The 20,000-nt window shown below is 36.9% G+C and overlaps 1 protein-coding gene across 2 annotated transcripts in view; it reads right to left on the bottom strand.

Annotated features, from left to right (window-relative positions):
- LOC144972563 (ankyrin repeat and fibronectin type-III domain-containing protein 1-like) overlaps window positions 1-20,000 on the bottom strand; it is a 253,729-nt gene that overhangs the window by 100,915 nt on the left and 132,814 nt on the right. The window contains exons 1-2 of one of the 2 annotated variants that reach the window (XM_078913917.1): window positions 15,934-16,001; window positions 9,793-10,162 (exon numbers count right to left, since the gene is read on the bottom strand). The exons of the other annotated variant lie outside the window; for it this stretch is intronic. Coding sequence (XP_078770043.1) covers window positions 9,793-9,958 — 166 coding nt within the window. The 5' untranslated portion in view covers window positions 9,959-10,162; window positions 15,934-16,001. Of the gene's footprint in view, window positions 1-9,792; window positions 10,163-15,933; window positions 16,002-20,000 lie in introns of those variants that run through there. 2 annotated transcript variants of the gene reach the window in all.

The raw sequence follows: 20,000 nt of genomic DNA, 5'->3' as shown, positions 1-20,000 counted from the left end.
CAACACCTAAAGAATGGAGGTCCTATAATGGCAGCAATCCACTCTCCCGATGTCCGGCGAGAGACGATTACCTGGTACTGGCTTAATAAAGTAGAAATGGGAATTGGGAAGCCCTCTCAAACACATCTCATACACATAGTGGACGGTGCCCCCATTTTTCGAGCCGAAATAAGTCACGACAACCCTTGTACTTGTACTTCGGACGGGAAGCAGATACGAGATGGAAGTCGACTTGGACAAATCGCTTCATCAGTGGAGACTTTTCCCCCTTAGTCCTACATGGACACGCTGTGGCAAAGGGCCTGAAACCGCAGAGCATCTGGTCGAGCGTTGTGTTGTGACGAGGCTTCTGGGAGGGTTCGCGCGACTGTTCACAAATGCGGCAACGAATTCGCCGCCTGGATAGACCATCAAAGCAAGAAAGAAAATTAGGAGAAAAAACATCCCCAAATAGTCATTCTTCCTCGACAAGGGATCGATTGTATTAATGCATTTCTACCGTTGAAGTTTAAAGGTTTGTTTTCAAATGTTGCGTCAAAACCACAATGAAAACATTGGCAGCAAAATTATTCATAAACAATAACACTCTTAAAAGGGGTTGATTTGTCTCTTTAATGGGTGTACGCATACCGTATATATCTAATCCAAGGTGCATACATTTGCAGGTCTGATAACTGGACACAATTATGGGCTTGATTTAACATTGTTGCAATAGAGAATACCTTGCGTTAACTTGAGGATATTCATATTACAACAACGGGACCATAATTGATCGGGTTATCAGACCTGCGAATATGTACATGTCGATCTAAACGATATCTGCATATATATTATTTTCATATTTAAGGATTTGCGGCGTAAGAGCCTGTGGTGCTCTGGTTAGCATATTATAATTTGTTTTGTAATATTTTGCAGTTTATTGGTATAATACTTGGCTTTGTGACCAGTAGGTTAAAAGTTTGACCACCGCTTGGACTGGGCTGTTAATACTCGTACTATGTTCTCGCCACTAAGTGTAAAATGGGTTTTCTAGCTTGTAACAGTAGCATCATCTTGTCCATAAGAAATTATAAAAGTGCCTAAACATTCAATATTGCTTTTGACTTGTAACTTCTTGTAAATCATTTTGAGCACTTTTTATCCAAATTGAGCTAGACTACATAAATCACTTTTTTCCGTGTGTAATTAATGATTGCTATTTTACAAATACAATTTAAAAAATGTTTGTAAACCGACATATACTACTTATTTGCAGGGCTGATAATCGAACGCAGTCAATTATGGCCTTGATTTAACATTGTTGTAATGGACACTTTTTTTGAGCTGGCTTGAGAGCATTTCCTTTACAACAATAGGCCGATGAAAATTCTGTTATCAGACCTACAGATAAACTCACGCCAATCAAAAGGTTTTATTATTTCTTTGAGGGAAAACAACCGACGACGTGTCTAATCCCATGCTCGTGTTTTAAGTCCAAACCTGTAAGGTTTGACAAAGACGACATGGAATAACATGGGGCAGGGTCACCTGGTCACGGTATCCATGAATATAAGTCGGACAAACATGGACTTTCGGGGTTTTTTTTTGGTTTTAGGTACAAACAACAAAATCGTTTTCCAACAAATAAATAACACGTGGGCGTCGGGTCAGTAACAACCAACACATTTTATTGACCCGAGGCAAACTGTGTCGTCAATAGAATTTTTTGTTCTGCATACGAATGTATACAACCCAAGTGTAAAATAAATTTGTCAAGATATTATCACCCACGTAGGCAGAATTAATATCTTTGTTTCTGTAATGTGAAATAGACATTAATTAAATCGCCACCGTGTATGTCACCTCCTGGATAGGACATCATGACAAGCAGGTCAATGAACCTCTCTAAAACCATGATTTTCATCTGATCAACCCGTCTGGTATATTATGGCTAGGTCCTAATATTTAACAGCAATTCATACTCACAGCAAATGACTGTAGACTGGAGCTTGGGCAAAACAAAGATTCCAAGGGTCGAGACGACAACAACAACAACAGCAACAACAAAACACATCCGAACACAAACACACACTTGAGCTTGAAATTTGTTTATAGAGCGCAATATCCGTCAACGTGCCAAAATGCTTTAAAAAGGGTCCTTGACCGACAGTAACACGTAACATGTAGAACGAGACATGATGCTTATTAGGCGATGTTTCAATTTTTTTTCCGACAGAGACAACGCTGTTAACGGTCAGGTGCTCATTTTACACCTGAGTACCGTGAGAGAATGCGAGTAAAGAGCATTTTCCAAGGTCTCAACTATGCCCAGAACGAAGCTCAGACCCAGTATCTTCCGATCCGATAGCGAGTGTCATACCACAAGACCACATAGTCGCATAAAACACACAAACACACACACACACACACAACGGAGAGAGTGATAGATAGATAGATAGATAGATAGATAGATAGAGAGAGAGAGAGAGAGAGAGAGAGAGAGAGAAAGAGAGGGCGAGAGAAAAAGAAAGAACGAAAGAAAGAAAGAAAGAAAGAAAGAAAGAAAGAGAGACAGAGAGAGAGAGTGAGAAAGAGAGAGAGAGAAAGAGAGAGAAAGAGAGAAAGAGAGAGAGAGAGAGAGAGAGAGAGAGAGAGAGAGAGAGAGAGAGAGAGAGAAACTCGCATTACAATGTGCTTTGAACCTGGCGAGTCATCAAACCCGTACAGCGAGAGCTTCCTGCTACGTGAAACAGACATACTTTAAAACTAAGTATTTCCTCTCGATGCCGACTCCCAGGAAAGAGAGACAACACCATTAACAAAACACATACAAAGTGATACTAAGCTGCTAGAAACTGTGGACGTAAAAAGTACAAAATACCAAACATGGAACGTTTCGGACTAAAAACCCTTCTTCAGCCAACAAGAAAAAACATAAATACATTTCTAAATAAATACATTACATTTTTTGTTGTTGGTTGAAGAAATGTTTTGGGCCCGAAACATTCCGTGTTTGGTATTTTGTTTATTTTCTTTGAAGCTGTTTTTACAAACTTACAGGATAAATGCACCAAGAGGAAATGCGTATTGCATTGTGTAGGGTGTCCGTATAAGTAAAAGTTCAACCTGCTACTCGGATATCTTTTACTCTGGGTAGTTGAATGTTCATTGATCGAGACATTTATAATGTGTTAATTTTGTACGGGGTAATTATAGTTCTAATTATAATCGCCCATCTCATCGTATGGATCATGCTCCTGACATTGCGAATTACCTTGTTAATAGGTCATCTATTTATAGAAATAATCACTATCGCTAAGTCCTGATTGAGCGATGATGAACTGACTGTACTCGGTAATCTGCCGAACTCCGACAGCAGTGAAGAACCGTATTTGGGTTCCCATCGAATTCTGAGAGTGGTGATGGGCGATACTGGGTTTATACCGAATTCTGACAGCTATGATGAACGGTACTCAGTATACCACCGATATACGATATCACGACAAACAGGTCAATGAACCGCTCTCCTATCATTCGTTAGATGTCGTCGCCTTAGCATTTGACTAAGGAATATAGATGATCCATCGAACAAATGTCTGATGTTAACAGGAAAAACCCATGCTGTCCAAAGTGAGCTAGCAAATTAGGGTTAATAATCTTGACCAAGTAGATAAACGAAAGAGCTCGAACTCGGGACCTTCAGGGTCAATGTGCAATGCCTTAACCACTTGGTCAGAAGAAAATTGTTTTAAGTCCTGATTGGGGGGGGGGGGGGCATTCAACATAATTTTGAAGTTTAAGAAACAAAAAAAAAAAAGAAAAAAAAAAGAAACAAGTAAAAAAACCAAAACAAAAAATAAACACAAAACAAACAAATGAAAAACAAAACAAAAACAAAAAACAAAAACAAAACAAAGAAAACAAAAAAGAAAACAAAGAAAACAAAGCAAAACAACTTTGTAAAAGTGCCTCCAGATGAAAACATTTGTTTTATTTTTATCGGTTTTGCTTTTAATCTAATTTGAAGCAACAGTTTCACCCCGTTGAAATACCGTTTTGGTACGATTTGTCACATATTTGGAGTGTCGTAACGAAGCAGCTATTAGAACCGGAATCAGTCGATAATAAGCACAATGTTTCCAAATATACATTACGAATTTGGCTCATACACGACACGCTCTCTCTGTTAAACTGTTATGGCGTCACAACAAAGATAGATTAAAGACTTAGTAGCGAGTGATTCTCACTCGTTTACGACTGTTAACGTCCTGGAAACGTGACGGTTAATGCCCTGCATTTCCACTAATGTGCTTACAATTTACACCCCACGAGAAGTCACGCAAGTCGTTACGGCACATCAAGCTTCGGGGTTACTCAGTGCGAGGAGAAGATAATCTTTAATTTCTGCAAAACAAACCGATTCTGTTCTTTTCTAAAACAACTCGCAGAAATTTACAGGTGGTTAGTTAATATGAAGAATGCATAATATTATTTTTCACATACTCTTATTTGAGCGACTTTGGGGTCAATTGTTTGACACCCTGCTTGTGATCTGTGAGTTCTGGGTTTGAGTCCCGTTGTGGGTGGCAAAAAGCTGAGTCCAAGAGAAGGCTCTTAGCTCATATTCTCACCATACTCGGGTGTGAAAATAGTACATAGCCACTTACAGTGTTGTCTCTCAGGTGAAAATTAGTGTTAATATAAAAGTGATACAGTTCCATAAAAAGGGGGACAAAATCTGAAATCATGTGTATGAAACAGTGCCAAACTGTGTATGAACGAGTGCTAAACGAAATATCAGATTGAGAGCACACTTTTTCAGATCTTTATCAAAAGAAATATATAAAAATGAAAAAAAAAAACCAAAAACAAAAAAAAAAAAAAAAACAAAAAAAAAAAACAACAAAACAAACAAACAAGAACAGAACTATAAACCAAAGACCCTTAACAAATTTTGGATGATTTTTTTTGTTTTTGTTCTTTCTGATTTGTCTGGTTCTGTTACATTATATCATTTTCCTGATTTTTATCTTGCATCAGTGCCTGCTCTTTAGATACAAAGAGAATAGAAGTAAGTGATAAACGCAATTGTGAAAGTGACCTCAAGAAGATCAAAATGGTTTTTTGTTTTTTTTTTGGTTTATCTATTTTTTTAAATCTTTGTTTTTTTTTTTTTTGTTTTTTTTTTTTAAAGGAGTTACTCAATATTATAGAGCATTGTGCATATTCACAAATGAGCAACATGTGTGATCAAATTTATAAAAACAACAACCTCATATTGAAAGTTGTCTGTAATCATGAACGCCTTTTTATATTTGCATCTTATGTTTGTGGATAGAGTCCAAAAACAGCAAAATCCCTACAGGAGGCAACATCACCAAAAGAATGCCTGCATTCCATAATGCCAGGAAATACTTGGTTTCGTCAAATAGCCTCATAACAGACATTGCATAAACTGCATCAAATATGAAATGGAAACTTGGGAACAGTGATGCCTGCCTAAATGTCTGGCAGCTCCAGAGACCAACGGTCATATCACTGTCCAGTAACAAGCCTTGCAGGTCGGTCCTACTAATTGCCGTTCGGAGCCGTCCGGCGGAATGGGGAAGCTGTCCGGAGGTCATCTTAAGCATTCTCAAGCAATCCGGAGGCCCTCAGAGCTGTACAAAGCTTTCCAGGAGTCGTCCGAAAGGGAGGCCTTCCGAAAGCTCCTCGTTCTACCCCGGACAGCTCCGGACGGCAATTAGTATTACTAATACGCACAACTCGTAGTTGGACTAGCATCCCATTCAAAGAGTTGTAAACACGTACCCTTTCCGTTCAAAGCTAGACATTGGGATGAACTCAAGCTCCCGTAGCTTTACCACTACGAAAGTTAACTCTTAACCATGTTTATCCTACCAATTCAGCGTAAATCTGTTGCCTTTCTTGAAACATCATCGAAAGATCTGAACAACTATGCATGAAAGGTGCCAGACAAAGCAAGAGAGAAAAATACACGAATAGAAAACCATTCCAAAAATCAGTCTACCTCGGCAGGTGATCGTACCTCAGACCTCCGATTTCCGGTATCAGGAAGTCTGAGGTTCGATCCCCAGTCGAGGATGGCTGATTTTTTTTTTGCTTGTTTTTTTTCTTGTATTTTTCTCTTGCTTTGTCTGACACCTTTCGTACACACTTGTTCAGATCTTTATCTTACTGCTCCCTAGTTTCTTAAAGGTAAATATCACCATACGTTTTTCGCACATGTGTTTTGTATACCCCTAGATTTTAACGAGTAGGTGGGTGTTAATTATTAGGCATGACTACCGTCGTTCTACGACAATAAATATAACAAACACCTATAAAGTGTTTTTGGCAAGAAACCTCTTCCTTCAAATATCGATCGATTAAAATGACCCTCATCTTGCCAAAATCTCAATCCTGGGACTTCCCGGAAGTCTTCACGGAAGTCCCAGGTTTAAGAGAGTTTGGCAAGGTGAGAGTCATTTTAATCGATCGATGTTTGAAGGACGAGTTTTCAGGCCATCTGTTTTAGTTCAGAGTACGGTAAAATACATTGTTCAACTCCACAGACAAAACGCCTTTGCATTTCAGTCAAATTATTTTTCCTACTTCAATGATGGATAAATTACGATGACCCTAGACTTGTCCAAAAATCCCTAATTCCGAGACTTCTTAGCTGTTTAATTATATTTACGAATTCTAAACACGATAATTCATTCATTTTAATTCATAATATTTGAATTGAAATTAAATCAAACCTGAAATGAGTTTTTAAAAAGTGTTTAGTAAGTGAGCGATGCCATGGAGTTGTATCGTTTTCCACGTTTTAATCAAGACCATGAGAGAGGCAATCATAGTTTGTGCGGCTATGTGGTCTAGTGGTATGACACTCGCTTTCGGATCGGAAGGTCCTGGGTTCGAGCCTCGCTCGACGCATAGTTGAGTCCTCGGAAAAGACTCTTTACTCACATTCTCTCACCGTACTCAGGTGTAAAATGAGTACCTGGCCGTTAACAGCGTTGTCTTTGTCCGAAAAATTGTAATATCGCCTAACAGGCGTCATGTCTCGTCCTACATGTTAAATGTTGCTGTTGACCAGGGACCCCATGTAAAGCGCTTTGAGCACGTTAAGTGGATATTGCGCTATATAAAAGCTCAATTTTTGTTGTTGTATTTTTTGGTCTAGTTTCATACCGAGACAACAATTATCAGACATTTTATTGTTAATCATTATACCGCCACTCTCTGGGGAAAAAACAACAACCCGTATTTTTAAAAAATTAGCCAGAAAACTCGTCCTTCAAACATCGATCAATATAAGTGACCCTTATCTTGGCAACCCCCCCCCAACCCCCCCCCCCCCCCAAAAAAAAAAACCCCAATAAAAATAAAAAACAACTGGGACCTTGAGAAGTCATTTAAATCGATCGATAATCAAATTTGAAGGACAAGTTTTCAGGCCAAATTTTGTAAAACATGTTTTTCCAGAGTACGGCAGTTAACTGGTCAATAATTAGCGTCCTCATCTAATCTTCATCCTCATCATTATCAACATAATTATGAACACAACTTGTCATTATGAACATGTATGAACATAAGAATCGGTCTCGGATCGGAATGTCCTGGGTTCGAGTCTCGTAGTGAACGGCGCATAGTTGAATCCTTGTAAAAATAAAAATTGACTTACATTCTCACACCGAACTCAGCTGTAAAACGAGTACCTGGTCAGCGTTGTCTTTGTCGAAAAAAAACCCCCATAAGACACAAAAAACAAGCCAGGCGACATGTCTCGTCCGATATGACTCGTTACGTGTTTTAAAGCGCTTTGTACACGTTTAGTGGATTTTGCGTTATATAAGTGCTCAAGTTTGTTTTTTGTTTGTTTCTTAATAATTATCAAAATCTCAAGTGTCCCATGTTTCGATGATTTTGACATTTGAATAAAATTTTCTTCAATTTAGTTCATTGTGACATTCATATCAGATAGATGTTTGTGATCGTATTTATAATTATGCAATTCTGTGTATTCATGGTGCTCTATTTTTCCTCCATTAAGCCACCGTCATAAGGGAGGTCGTTTAGAGGTGCCTGGGAGGGATCTTGTTGTTTACTATTAGAGGTGTCTGGGAGGGATGTTGTTGTGTCCTACAACGAGACAACATCCTTCCCAGAAACCCCTAAACGACCTCCTTGATGATTCCTGTTGTTCTGGACGAAACAACATTGTTGGAGAATATGTAAAAAAAATGAGGTGAGAAATTTTTCTTTTAAAAATTAATTTAAAAAATATTTTTTAAAATAATATATATATATATATTCAGAAAAGTGAGTGGAGCAGGCACTTATGTTGGTAACAACAAGATATGAAGTGAATAGAAAAGTGCCAGAAGACAATAGAGAATAAAAATTTTTCGCGGCGGTGGTGGGGTTTGAACCTGCGACCTTATTGGTACGACAACTCCGCCTGGCAGGTGAGAGCGTGGCTCTACCGTGTGAGCTATCCACGAACACGAAAATATTCGTTTCAAACTCAAAGTCATTACTAGATCCCTCTCTCAAACCCCACCACCGCCGCGAAAATTTTTTATTCTCTATTGTCTTCTGGCACTTTTCTATTCACTTCATATCTTGTTGTTACCAACATAAGTGCCTGCTCCACTCACTTTTCTGAATTAAAATTCACCCCATACACCGGAGCATACTCAATGTCTCAATCGTTTCTATGTTATATGTTTGTGTTGAGAATATTGGCTATTAAGCTTAACTGCTGGTCAAAATTATTCGCGATGGTGGTGTACGAACGAATCGGCGGTCTCAAGTAGTGGGTGAGAGAGGGATCTAGTAATGACTTTGAGTTTGAAACGAATATTTTCGTGTTCGTGGATAGCTCACACGGTAGAGCCACGCTCTCACCTGCCAGGCGGAGTTGTCGTACAAATAAGGTCGCAGGTTCAAACCCCACCACCGCCGCGAAAAATTTTTATTCTCTATTGTCTTCTGGCACTTTTCTATTCACTTCATATCTTGTTGTTACCAACATAAGTGCCTGCTCCACTCACTTTTCTGAATTAAAATTCACCCCATACACCGGAGCATACTCAATGTCTCAATCGTTTCTACGTTATATGTTTGTGTTGAGAATATTGGCTATTAAGCTTAACTGCTGGTCAAAATTATTCGCGATGGTGGTGTACGAACGAATCGGCGGTCTCAAGTAGTGGGTGAGAGAGGGATCTAGTAATGACTTTGAGTTTGAAACGAATATTTTCGTGTTCGTGGATAGCTCACACGGTAGAGCCACGCTCTCACCTGCCAGGCGGAGTTGTCGTACCAATAAGGTCGCAGGTTCAAACCCCACCACCGCCGCGAAAAATTTTTATTCTCTATTGTCTTCTGGCACTTTTCTATTCACTTCATATCTTGTTATATATATATATATTATATATATTGCGTGACAATCAACACAAAGAGAAATCAGCATCAAGTAATTATGAAAAGCTCTGGGTATATTTGATTTTTTTTATCAGTTTCTCTGGGTTAATTATGAAAAGTATTCTAAAAACCGATAGTCTAGAATAGATATGGACCGGGAATACCAGAAATAGCATTCCAAAGAATGGAAATAGAGAGGGCAAAAGATGACTGTCGGATTATTATCAATTAGACAACCCAAATAAATTAATGGAAAAGAAATTCTTCTCTAGTCTTTCAAAATAATCTAACATAAATATTTTTTTTGTGTCGGTTGTCACGAACTCGACCTTTCCACAAAGTTTTATCTACAAATGTATAAGCATTATAACTTACTAGGCCGACAGGGTGGCGCTGTGTCTTCATTTTCGACCTCCTCGTCAAAAATCCATTTTTGCCCACGAAATCGGGCGAATAATTTCAGCGTCGCCTTTGTCCCCCTCCATGACCTTGACCTTTGCAATATATTTTTACTCCTGGAAACTTCCTCTTCATGGTTCATCGTGATCTCCGAATTCTATTTTAAGAAAACACATCAGATGGCGCTCGGAGTTCTTAATAAATTAAAACTGTAATTAATCCCGGTTATCAGTATATATCGCCACATCGCACGAGATTTTGTGTGAGTCACGGTAAAATTGATAATTCTACTCTCAGTGATGATATTTCCATTGAGAAGGTAATCCAAGAATCTTTTCAAACATGCCTCACGAAATATATATATATTTTTAAATTTCTAGTGGTGAAACGAGTATTAGTGATTATACCTTCATAAGTAAACAACGCATTTAAATCATATACTCTCACTAGATTGAAATAATGCTTCAAAATTATTAATATATGTGACCCATACTCTCAAAGCATTATAATATAGGAATGAACTAGGTCTCGGAAATACGAAAATTTTGAGTACAAAAGATCAGATATGAATTGCACTTATCACTGTCTTGTTATTTAAGATATAATCTACAGATTTTTACCTTAAATGGACTTTCGGACCGAGGAGAAGCCCGACCTTGGACCCGGGGAAAGGGGGGTGGGTGTATTGTAACATCTTCAGTTTTGCAGTTTCTTAAAAATATCATTGTTAACGTCAGTAAATCGTGGGTCGAGGTTAAACTGGTTCTATTTTTATATTACTTGAAATTGAGAAAACATTATTAAAACATTTTTTTGGGTTATAATACTGAATATGTACTGAATATAAATTTCAGCCGCTCTTTTGTGCATAACTTTTGAGCCAATATCCCGATTTGAGCAACATATTTTTTTCCGATGGAGCCATTTATAAATCTGATTGTAAAAATGGAATATTTCAAAATCTTCAAAAAAATGGAATTAGAGCTAGTTAATCCTCACTCAACCCACGAAATATAAAAATATTTTTAAATTTTGTGAATTAAACTCATGAACTGTGGGGCTGATTGCTTCGGGTGATAGGCTTAACCCAAGTCTCATAATATATTTGCGGTGGAAGTTCAATTCATAATTCCTAATTCAACCCGACACAATATTGTTTTTATGAGACGATGGGCTACATTTTACTGTGAGAATGAAGTAAGTGAAGATAGACGAGGAACAACAGATATATGACGTTTAAAACCTTGCAATTAGGGCATTCCTGAAACGTTGGAAAGTGTGAAACACAAGAAGAATAGTAAGAACTCCCGGAAAATTTTTTTTTTTAAAACAGACACAGAACTGTCAAACTATAGAAAAATAGAACATATTTAACTATTTAGCCAGAAAACTCGTCCTTCAAATATCGACCGATTTAAATTACCCTCATCTTGGCAAAATCTCTAAAATTCGCAAAGTCCCAGATGAGAGGGTTCTTGCCAAGAGGGTCACTTAAATCGGTCGATATTTGAAGGACGAGTTTTCTGGCCAGATTTTTCAATTTGTTTTATTTTCTAGAGTTCGTCAGTTATCTGGTTAAAAAGTCTAGCCCTATCGAGTTTTCCTTTATGATTCCCAGATATGGGAGTTGATGAAAGAAGATGAGATAAAACAAGGATGCCTTCCAAACAAGCATCTGAGAAGAGTAATGAGGATAAGATGGCCCCAAAATGTAAGGAATGTGAAACTGTACTACAATTAGGGGGAGTTGAAAGGACTCTTCTTTGCATTAAGATAAGCCTTTTTTCATTTTGAACAGAAACTTAATCGCATTTTTTTACAATAGATTTGAGAAAAAAAACAACCTATTTTTAAAATATAAATTATCGTGATTGCGACACTTTTTGGTCATGAACTTGCATAACTGAAGTAAAGTAAATGAAATTAATATATGCCTGTTTGACATTGAATGGAAGTGCATCACAAATAGTGGAAACGAAAAGGACGATTCTTCTGAATTATTCTGATTTGTAAAAACCCAAAACACTTTACTTCAATTTTATCCATCGGGTTCATCGCAACATAATAGCAGATTGAGGAGACGACTCACAGATAAAATATCACATGACAATAAAACGGAAAAAACAAACATTGCATATTTAAGAGTCTGGAAAGATTGAAGTGGAGTTAGTCTTGCATTTATTACTTCGAAATGTACTTTATGACACGTAAGGTCATAGACATTTTACAAACGCATTCCTACCTATTCCATTGATAACGAGCGCTTGTTTTTTGCTCGTTGAAAGGTACGGACATAGAGATAAACTTAGGGTTCAGGGGTATTTTTGGTGTTTTCGAACTATTTGAACCATTCGACATAGAATCCATAAAGCTTAGTCACCTATGGTGGTTTAACCCTCTCCTTACCACCTGCAGTAAAATCGTCACGTTTGTTACGACACCACATAATTTTTTTTAATTCAGAATTATTTTGTACATCACAAACTTTGAAGAAGGATCTTTGTTAAAGTAATAAGAACATAAAGTTGCTTTGTAAAGAGCTTGTTTGAGTTTAAAAAATCAATTTTTTTTCCTGCTGGGTAAGCCTGCCATTTTGGAAAAATACTGAAAAGAATCGGTAAGGAGAGAGTTAATAACGACACGTGTTTTCAATGTATGAATCAAATGGTTTGACAGAGTGTGTCCAACTCTGACATTGGAAAAAGAGAAAACCAACTGCCATTTGACAGAACTTGGAACTGGACATGGTTTGGCCACATATTGCACAAGGAGCCTTGAAGGAACTTGAAATCAATCTCCAAGGTAAGAGGAAGAAAGTTATCACGGTTCCTGTAACGTTCAACGGAGAGCATCATTGCCTACTACTTTTTGGGTAGGACGCTAGCGAAGTGCTTTTCGACAAAGACCAAATCGCCCCATCAGAAGGATCAGTTGACATTGCGTGTTACCCACCGGCAATGACTACTCTCCCAGGAAATAAGGCACCAAACTAACCAATATCTTCTGTGAGGAAAATGGAGTAAAAAACAAAAACAAAAATGCTACCAACTGAGCTATCTTTACCCCCTAAAAGCCTCAAGTGTGAATAGTAGACTACAAAGCTAAGCACTTAATCTGTTTGGCATTAGATTAAAGGTTTCAAGCTAAGAGTGTTTGTGAATACCGCTGACGGCGGGTTGTTCAGATAACGAATGACAGAAGCCTGCAAAGACCTTGGCTTGAGTTGACACAAAGTCGAATTATTCGTCGCATGCTGACAAAATTCATTTTTTATATTTTAGCCAGAGAAATTCTACTTGACATCCAAGTGACAAATCAGGAAGAAACTTGACCTCCCTTCATTGGGTATAATTAGCGACATGACTGAGACAGACTGATGAAAAACAAGTATATTCTTGATATAGATTTGTGGCATTATACAAAAGTCAAATTTCAGACAATCGCAGTTTCCAAGGGGGAAAAATAGAGAAAAAGTCGCCATAAAAATAGCTTTACAAATTATAATTTGCCTTCAACATGATCATAAATGTTCCAAGGTCTTCTGTGGAATGACATTTTCCTTTTCAGTAAGATTCATTGAGTCAAAGACACATTTGCAGCTCTGCAATAGGAGCCAAATATTCGTAATTCTACGAATTTTTCGTAACACTAGGCATCCTTGACTAAAGTACAAAGACTTATCGGGTACCCATAAATATCGGGAAAAGGTCTAGTCCATAGAAAATTAAGTGCTAATTTGATCTAACTACTGTCTTTAATCGAACCCCAGGCCACGGTTGTCAAATTTCGGTTTTCTACCTCTTTTCCTGTCACTTAATTACATCTATTTCTATCGTGCTGCCAATCCTGTGTGTTTTTTCCGGGGTTTTATAACAGAGCGATTTTGTCACGTAAACAATTTACAAGTTGTAAATGTGGTGTAAATTATGGTTAGAAAATAGATGAGCTCTCAGACTAATCCCAGATTTAAGCTGGCAGTTCTCAGAACAATTAATTTAGAGACTTATACAAATTGTGATTGTAGTAAAGTAGAGAAGTAATAGTATTGATAATAGAAATTGAAGTAGCGGTAGTAATAGTAGTAGTAGTAGTAGTAGTAGTAGTAGTAGTAGTAGTAGTAGTAGTAGTAGTAGTAGTAGAAGTGTAGTAGTAGTAGTACTAATAGTAGTAGTAAGTACTATAGTAGTAGTAGTAGTAGAAGTAGTATAGTGAGTAGTAGTAGTAGTAGTAGTAGTGTAAGTATAGTAGAAGTAGTAGTAGTAGTAGTAGTAGTAGTAGTAGTAGTAGTAGTAGTAGTAGTAGTAGTAGTAGTAGTAGTAGTAGTAGTAGTAGTAGTAGTAGTAGTAGTGGTAGTAGTAGTAGTGGCGAGGTACCAGGATTGAGAGCTTTGCCAAGGTGAGGGTCATATAAATAGACCGATATATGAAGGACGATAATATTCTGGCCACTTTTTTTTTAAAAAGGCGTCTTTCCAGATTACGCTCAGGGGTGATATGATTGAATGTATCGTCAAATGCGAGACTTGTGTGAAGTTGTTGTTTCATTGATGAGAATGAATATGATTTCTTAAACTGACAAAACTGACATTTCATATTTCAGATCATTTTAGTTTTAAGGTACAGATCTGAACAAGTGTGTATGAAATGTGCCAAAGCAAGAAAGAAAAATTGAAGAAAAAAAAAAAAAAACATCACTACATTGACTGGGGATCGAACCTCAAACCTTCTGATTACCGTACGGTAATCTGAAGGTCTGAGGTTCGATTCCCAGGCGAGGCAGACGTATTTTTTGGGGATGGTTTTTTTTTCTTGTATGTTTCTTTCTTGCAATGTCTGGCACCTTTCATACACACTTGTTCAGATATTTATCTTACACCGGTTCCTGCTCCCTAGTTCCATAATTAGTTTTAAAATCCGTTTTCCTGACAGCTGGTTTGACACGACATTAAACCGTGTTGAGGGGATAGGCCAAAATAACTGATTTTTATTTCAAAACATATTGACATTATGAATTTATTACATTTTCTCTTTCTTTTATAACAACATTACGAGCATAATATCATACTTGAAATAAGATCCAGAGACGTTATGGATTCTCTTCCTCTTTTATTGTTTGTGGCACTTTTCAAAAACAGATTTTGTGACTTCATGTATCAAAACGGTATTATGTCGGGATTGTAATGATGTCGAAATGGATTTAAAAGTTGAAACACGCAGAAATATAAGATTTAAAAATGTTTTGTTACTTTTGGAAACGTAATCCCTTGACCTCAAGAAATCTTAGTGACAAATAAGGGAGCAGGTAGTAGTATAAGAAGGAGTCCCGATAGCTCAGTGGGTAGAGCACTCGCTTCAAACGCAAAGGGGTCGAGATCGATACCGGGTACATTCGAGGGTAGCTGAGTCTGGTAGATCTGATGAAAAGTACTTTGCGATAGACTAGCGTCCAATCCAAAGGGTAGCAAGCAAATGCTATTGTCCGTTTCACGCTATTGAAACCGGGATAAACTCCGGCTCCATGGGCCTGAAGGCTCTGAAGGACTACTTTTTTTTTTACTAGTGTAAGATAAAGATCTGAAAAAAAAGTATTTATGAAACAGTGTCAGGCAAGGCAGAAATAGAAAATTAATAAGAAAATACATTTTTAAAAAACCTGCTTGTCTTGGCTGATATTCAAAGCAGATTTTTTGAGTTTGCTCTTTTTTACTCGATTGTTTTCTTCTTTCTTGATTTTTGGGCTACTGTTTTGTACACACCTTTTGAAATCAAATAATCACATCTAAATTTAATTTACCACTTTCATATTTTTGATAATGAATTAAAAGTTTTATCATCTGAATCCCTCTAACACAATACCGTTTTGAGGCAATAGGTCGTTCATCTATATATTTCTATATTATCTATAATTTATTGATTTTTACACTAAATCTTATACACAACACACCACATTAAAGTCCACAATAACTATAATAAACAAATCTCCACTCATCGTCGAATTACGGCACATATTTTAGCTAGATAAATACGGGATATAATCCAAGCAGTCCACAAGAGACAATGAATGGAATGACAAATACACAGTACAATACGACATGGTTTAAACGGATAGCAGCCATACAGATCGAATTGTAATCGGTAAGTAAGAAGAATATAATGGCAGGCAATGGCAGAAAACGAAACGGTGTTGTCGATAGGGCACAGTCACCAACGTATTTCCGATAAATACGTAAAGACACACACACACACACACACCCACACACACACACATACACAACATGCACATACATAATATAATACACATACATCCTAACACACATATATAATATATGCACACACACACACACAAACACACCTATTAAACATACATTCTAACACACATGCATAAATACATATATATACACACAAATATATATATATATAATATATATATATATATAATATATATATATACACGCACACACACACACGCACACACACACACACACACACACGTATCCACCAACATACGCACAAATGAAACACACAAGTATAGATATTTATACACACACACACACACACACACAGCATTCACACATGAACACACATTCGATAGATAACAGACCGAATCCAATCTATCGTAGACTATACTTACGTATTTTATATCCTTATATCTCCCCATATCCTCCCCCCCCCCCCCCCCAACACACACACACACACACTTCCCCTTAAAATAACAATAATGCATTTATATAGCGCTAATCCAAAGTTGGGAGAGGGGAGGGGATCCAAATAGATACATTGTGACATACCACATCAAATAAATAAATAAATAAATAAATAAATAAATAAATAAATAAATAAATCCCAGTGTCCCAATAAGGAATTCGATCAACTATGTAGTAACTTGTCATTACATTCTCGACACGCCCTCACTGTTTGTGTCATAAACCACTTTTCAGTACAAACTGCAATCATCCATACATAACTGCACCGACTGCAAGACTATCGTAAGCAGACAGACACCAATTTTGGCGAGAAAACATAATTTACCGGTTAACCGTCATGCTCTTGAAAGACGCTTATTTAAAAATTTGGCCAGAAAACTCGCTTTCAAACATCGATCGATTTAAAATGACCTTCCAACCGGAAAATAAAAACGCTCTCAAACCTGGGACTGTGCGAAGTCTTCCTTAGTAACAAGTTTGAGGGTTTTTGCCAAGATGATGGTTATTTAAATCGACAGATATTTGAAGGACGACTTTTCTGGCCAAATACGATTTAAATTTGTGCCTTTCTATAGTACAACAGGTAACTAGTTAAACTTCATTCATATTATTTTTAATCCATAAACTGTGATGACCTTATCTACTTTAACAATCTTGAATTAAATCTGAGAATTCTATAAAATCAAAACTGGTATTCTTATTTTGAAAATTGGGGTACTTGTCAAACTAGTGATATATTGGAGAAAAATTATTTCTGGTTAAAATCAAACAGAAACGTTTCGTCACTGTCCGGCAGCAGATTTCCAATATACACATAAATTTGGCCGGTAAATCCGTTTGAAGGCCTTATCATGACAGAGAGGGACAATCTTGTTATTCAGATAATATGACACTGGTTTGGTGTGTCCATGGTCTGAACACACCCAGGGGATTTATTGTGATGACACACACACACTCACATACATATACATAAATATACGTAAACACACACAAAACACACACACACACACACACACAGAAATATACATACTGATTGATTTTTAGTTGCGTTACTTTATCTTAAGTTCTATTTTTTATTCAAGCGCATATACTCCTAATCGCACAGAAACACACACATAAACGTACACAAACACAAATGCACGCACAGAAACATACACTCTATCCCTCTAACTCCAACTCTCTTCTCTCTCTCTCTCTCTCTCTCTCTCTTCCCCCCCCCCTCTCTCTCTGTCTCTCTCTATCTCTCACTCTTTACGTGTAGTCCCAGGTTCGAGAGTTTTTGCCAAGCTGAGAATCATTTAAATCAATCCATATTTGAACGACGAGTTTTCTGGCCAGCATTTTAAATACGAATTTTACAACAACACGGCACTTAACTGGTTCATATATATATATATATATATATATATATATATATATATATATATATATATATATATATATATATTATATATATATGTATATATATATATTATATATATATATATATATATATAATATATATATATATATATATATATATATATATATATATATATATTATATATACATATAAAAATGATCAACATTAAAAAATTAAGGGTTTTTTTAAAGTTAAAGAATTAATACTGAGTGGCCTCTTCGAGAAGCCGTTAATTTTACTCCAATTTTCTGATGAAATTAAAAGCTAAAAGACTCAACTTTAAGCACCATCTGATTCCGACCCCGTTTTGATACAACTGGTAACCATTTTCAAAGTTGATAAGAAAGACACAGACTTCACCACCAGTAAGCTGTAAATCAAGTTATCGGCCAGCTGTAAAACTATTAACTGATAAATAAACACCATTTCATGATGACATACCCACTGTGTAAATATGACCAACCGTGTTAATATGTGACTCACCTCCTGGAACAGAGATTATATTGGGATACTATAAATTTAATCTTTAGTTTAAAAAATACAGTATAACACCCCTTTTGTAGTCTCTAATAGAAAAAAAAGGGGTGGGGGGGGGGGGGGCGCGAAGTGGCCGAGTGGTTAAGGCATTGCACTGTTACCAGGAAGGTCCCAGGTTCGAGCCCGTTCCAGGCAAATTCGTTTTTAAATTTTAGTCGGGCAAGATTATTAACCCCCAATTTGCTCATTTGGACAATATGGGTGATTCCTGTTGACACCAGACATCTTGTTTGATGAACTATCTATATTCCTTCGTGGAATGCATAGGCGACGATATCTTATGATGTCGTGGAGGAAGGGCATAAAATGAAAATAATAGGGAAAAACCGTGAAGCTAAAAACGCATTATAGACTGCCTGTGACCTAATCGTGTTAGTGGCTTAAAAATATTAAATCGAGGGTGAAGGTAAGCAGTCAATTATCAAAACATTAATGACTTCTGACCCTTTAAAACAATTTTCCGCACACTGCACCGAACGGGAATTTGTCTTGAATTAATGACTTGTGACCTTCATCTTTTAAAATAATTTTCCATTCTCCGCACAGAACAGAACTTGTATTGAGTTGGGGCACCATAACTTTTTAATCACTTAAATAATATTATTAAAAAAATAAAAAATTATGCCTTCTCCGCCACGACACCATAAGACATCGTCGCCTAGGCATTCCACGAAGGAATATAGATAACTCATCAAACAAGATGTCTGATGTCAATAGGGAATCACCCATGTTGTTCAAGTGAGCAGATTGGGGGTTAATAATCTTGCTCAAGGAAAAAAACCAGAGTGCCTGAAGCGGGCTCGAACCCGGGTCCTTCCGGGTCACAGTGCAATGCCTTAACCACTCGGCCACTTCGCCCCCATAATAATATAAGCAAAGGGGGGAAATACGCAATAAAGTGATTTTTAAAATGTTTTGTTAACACTTTAAATTAAAATAAAATTTATCTACTTCTAATCTCGACTTACTTCAAAAATTATATTTACTTTTCTCATATTTACATATCTAGTGACGTAAACGATTTGACAGGACATAGTACATCTGCCTACATGATACGGTTTTAGACCCATATTGCATATCGTTAATTTAAACTTTTAGACCTTTTTTGGATTTTCTGACGGAGAGATGAGGCCAGCCTTGGGATGGCGATCTCCGAGGCTACGAAACATTTAATAGGCTGTTGGGCAAAAACTGGATTATAACATTCCATGATAAGTACAATTTCATATTTTTTTTAAAAAAGGAGTGTCATTAATGCAGTTTTTGACCACTATTGAATGTTTTGTAACCTCGTATATAGATCTCCAAGGTCCGACAATCCAATAAAGGTCATAAAGTGTAAAATATGAGACTTGGGTTGAGATTATATGTTGAATGAAGAGAATGAATAGGAACTTCTCAGACAGTGAACTGTCGTACTCTGGAAATAAACTCGTATTTTATTTGAGTCAGAAAACTCGGTCCTTCAAATTATATCCATCGATTTAAAAGACATTCATCTTGGAAAAAAAAACCCAAACCCCCCCCCCCCCCCCCAAAAAT

Source organism: Berghia stephanieae, chromosome 5, assembly GCF_034508935.2.
Source record: "Berghia stephanieae isolate SIO BIC M18660-M18661 chromosome 5, UCSD_Bste_1.3, whole genome shotgun sequence".
Classification (NCBI taxonomy): Eukaryota; Metazoa; Mollusca; class Gastropoda; order Nudibranchia; family Aeolidiidae; genus Berghia; species Berghia stephanieae.
This window is presented reverse-complemented; position numbering and strand designations above follow the sequence as displayed.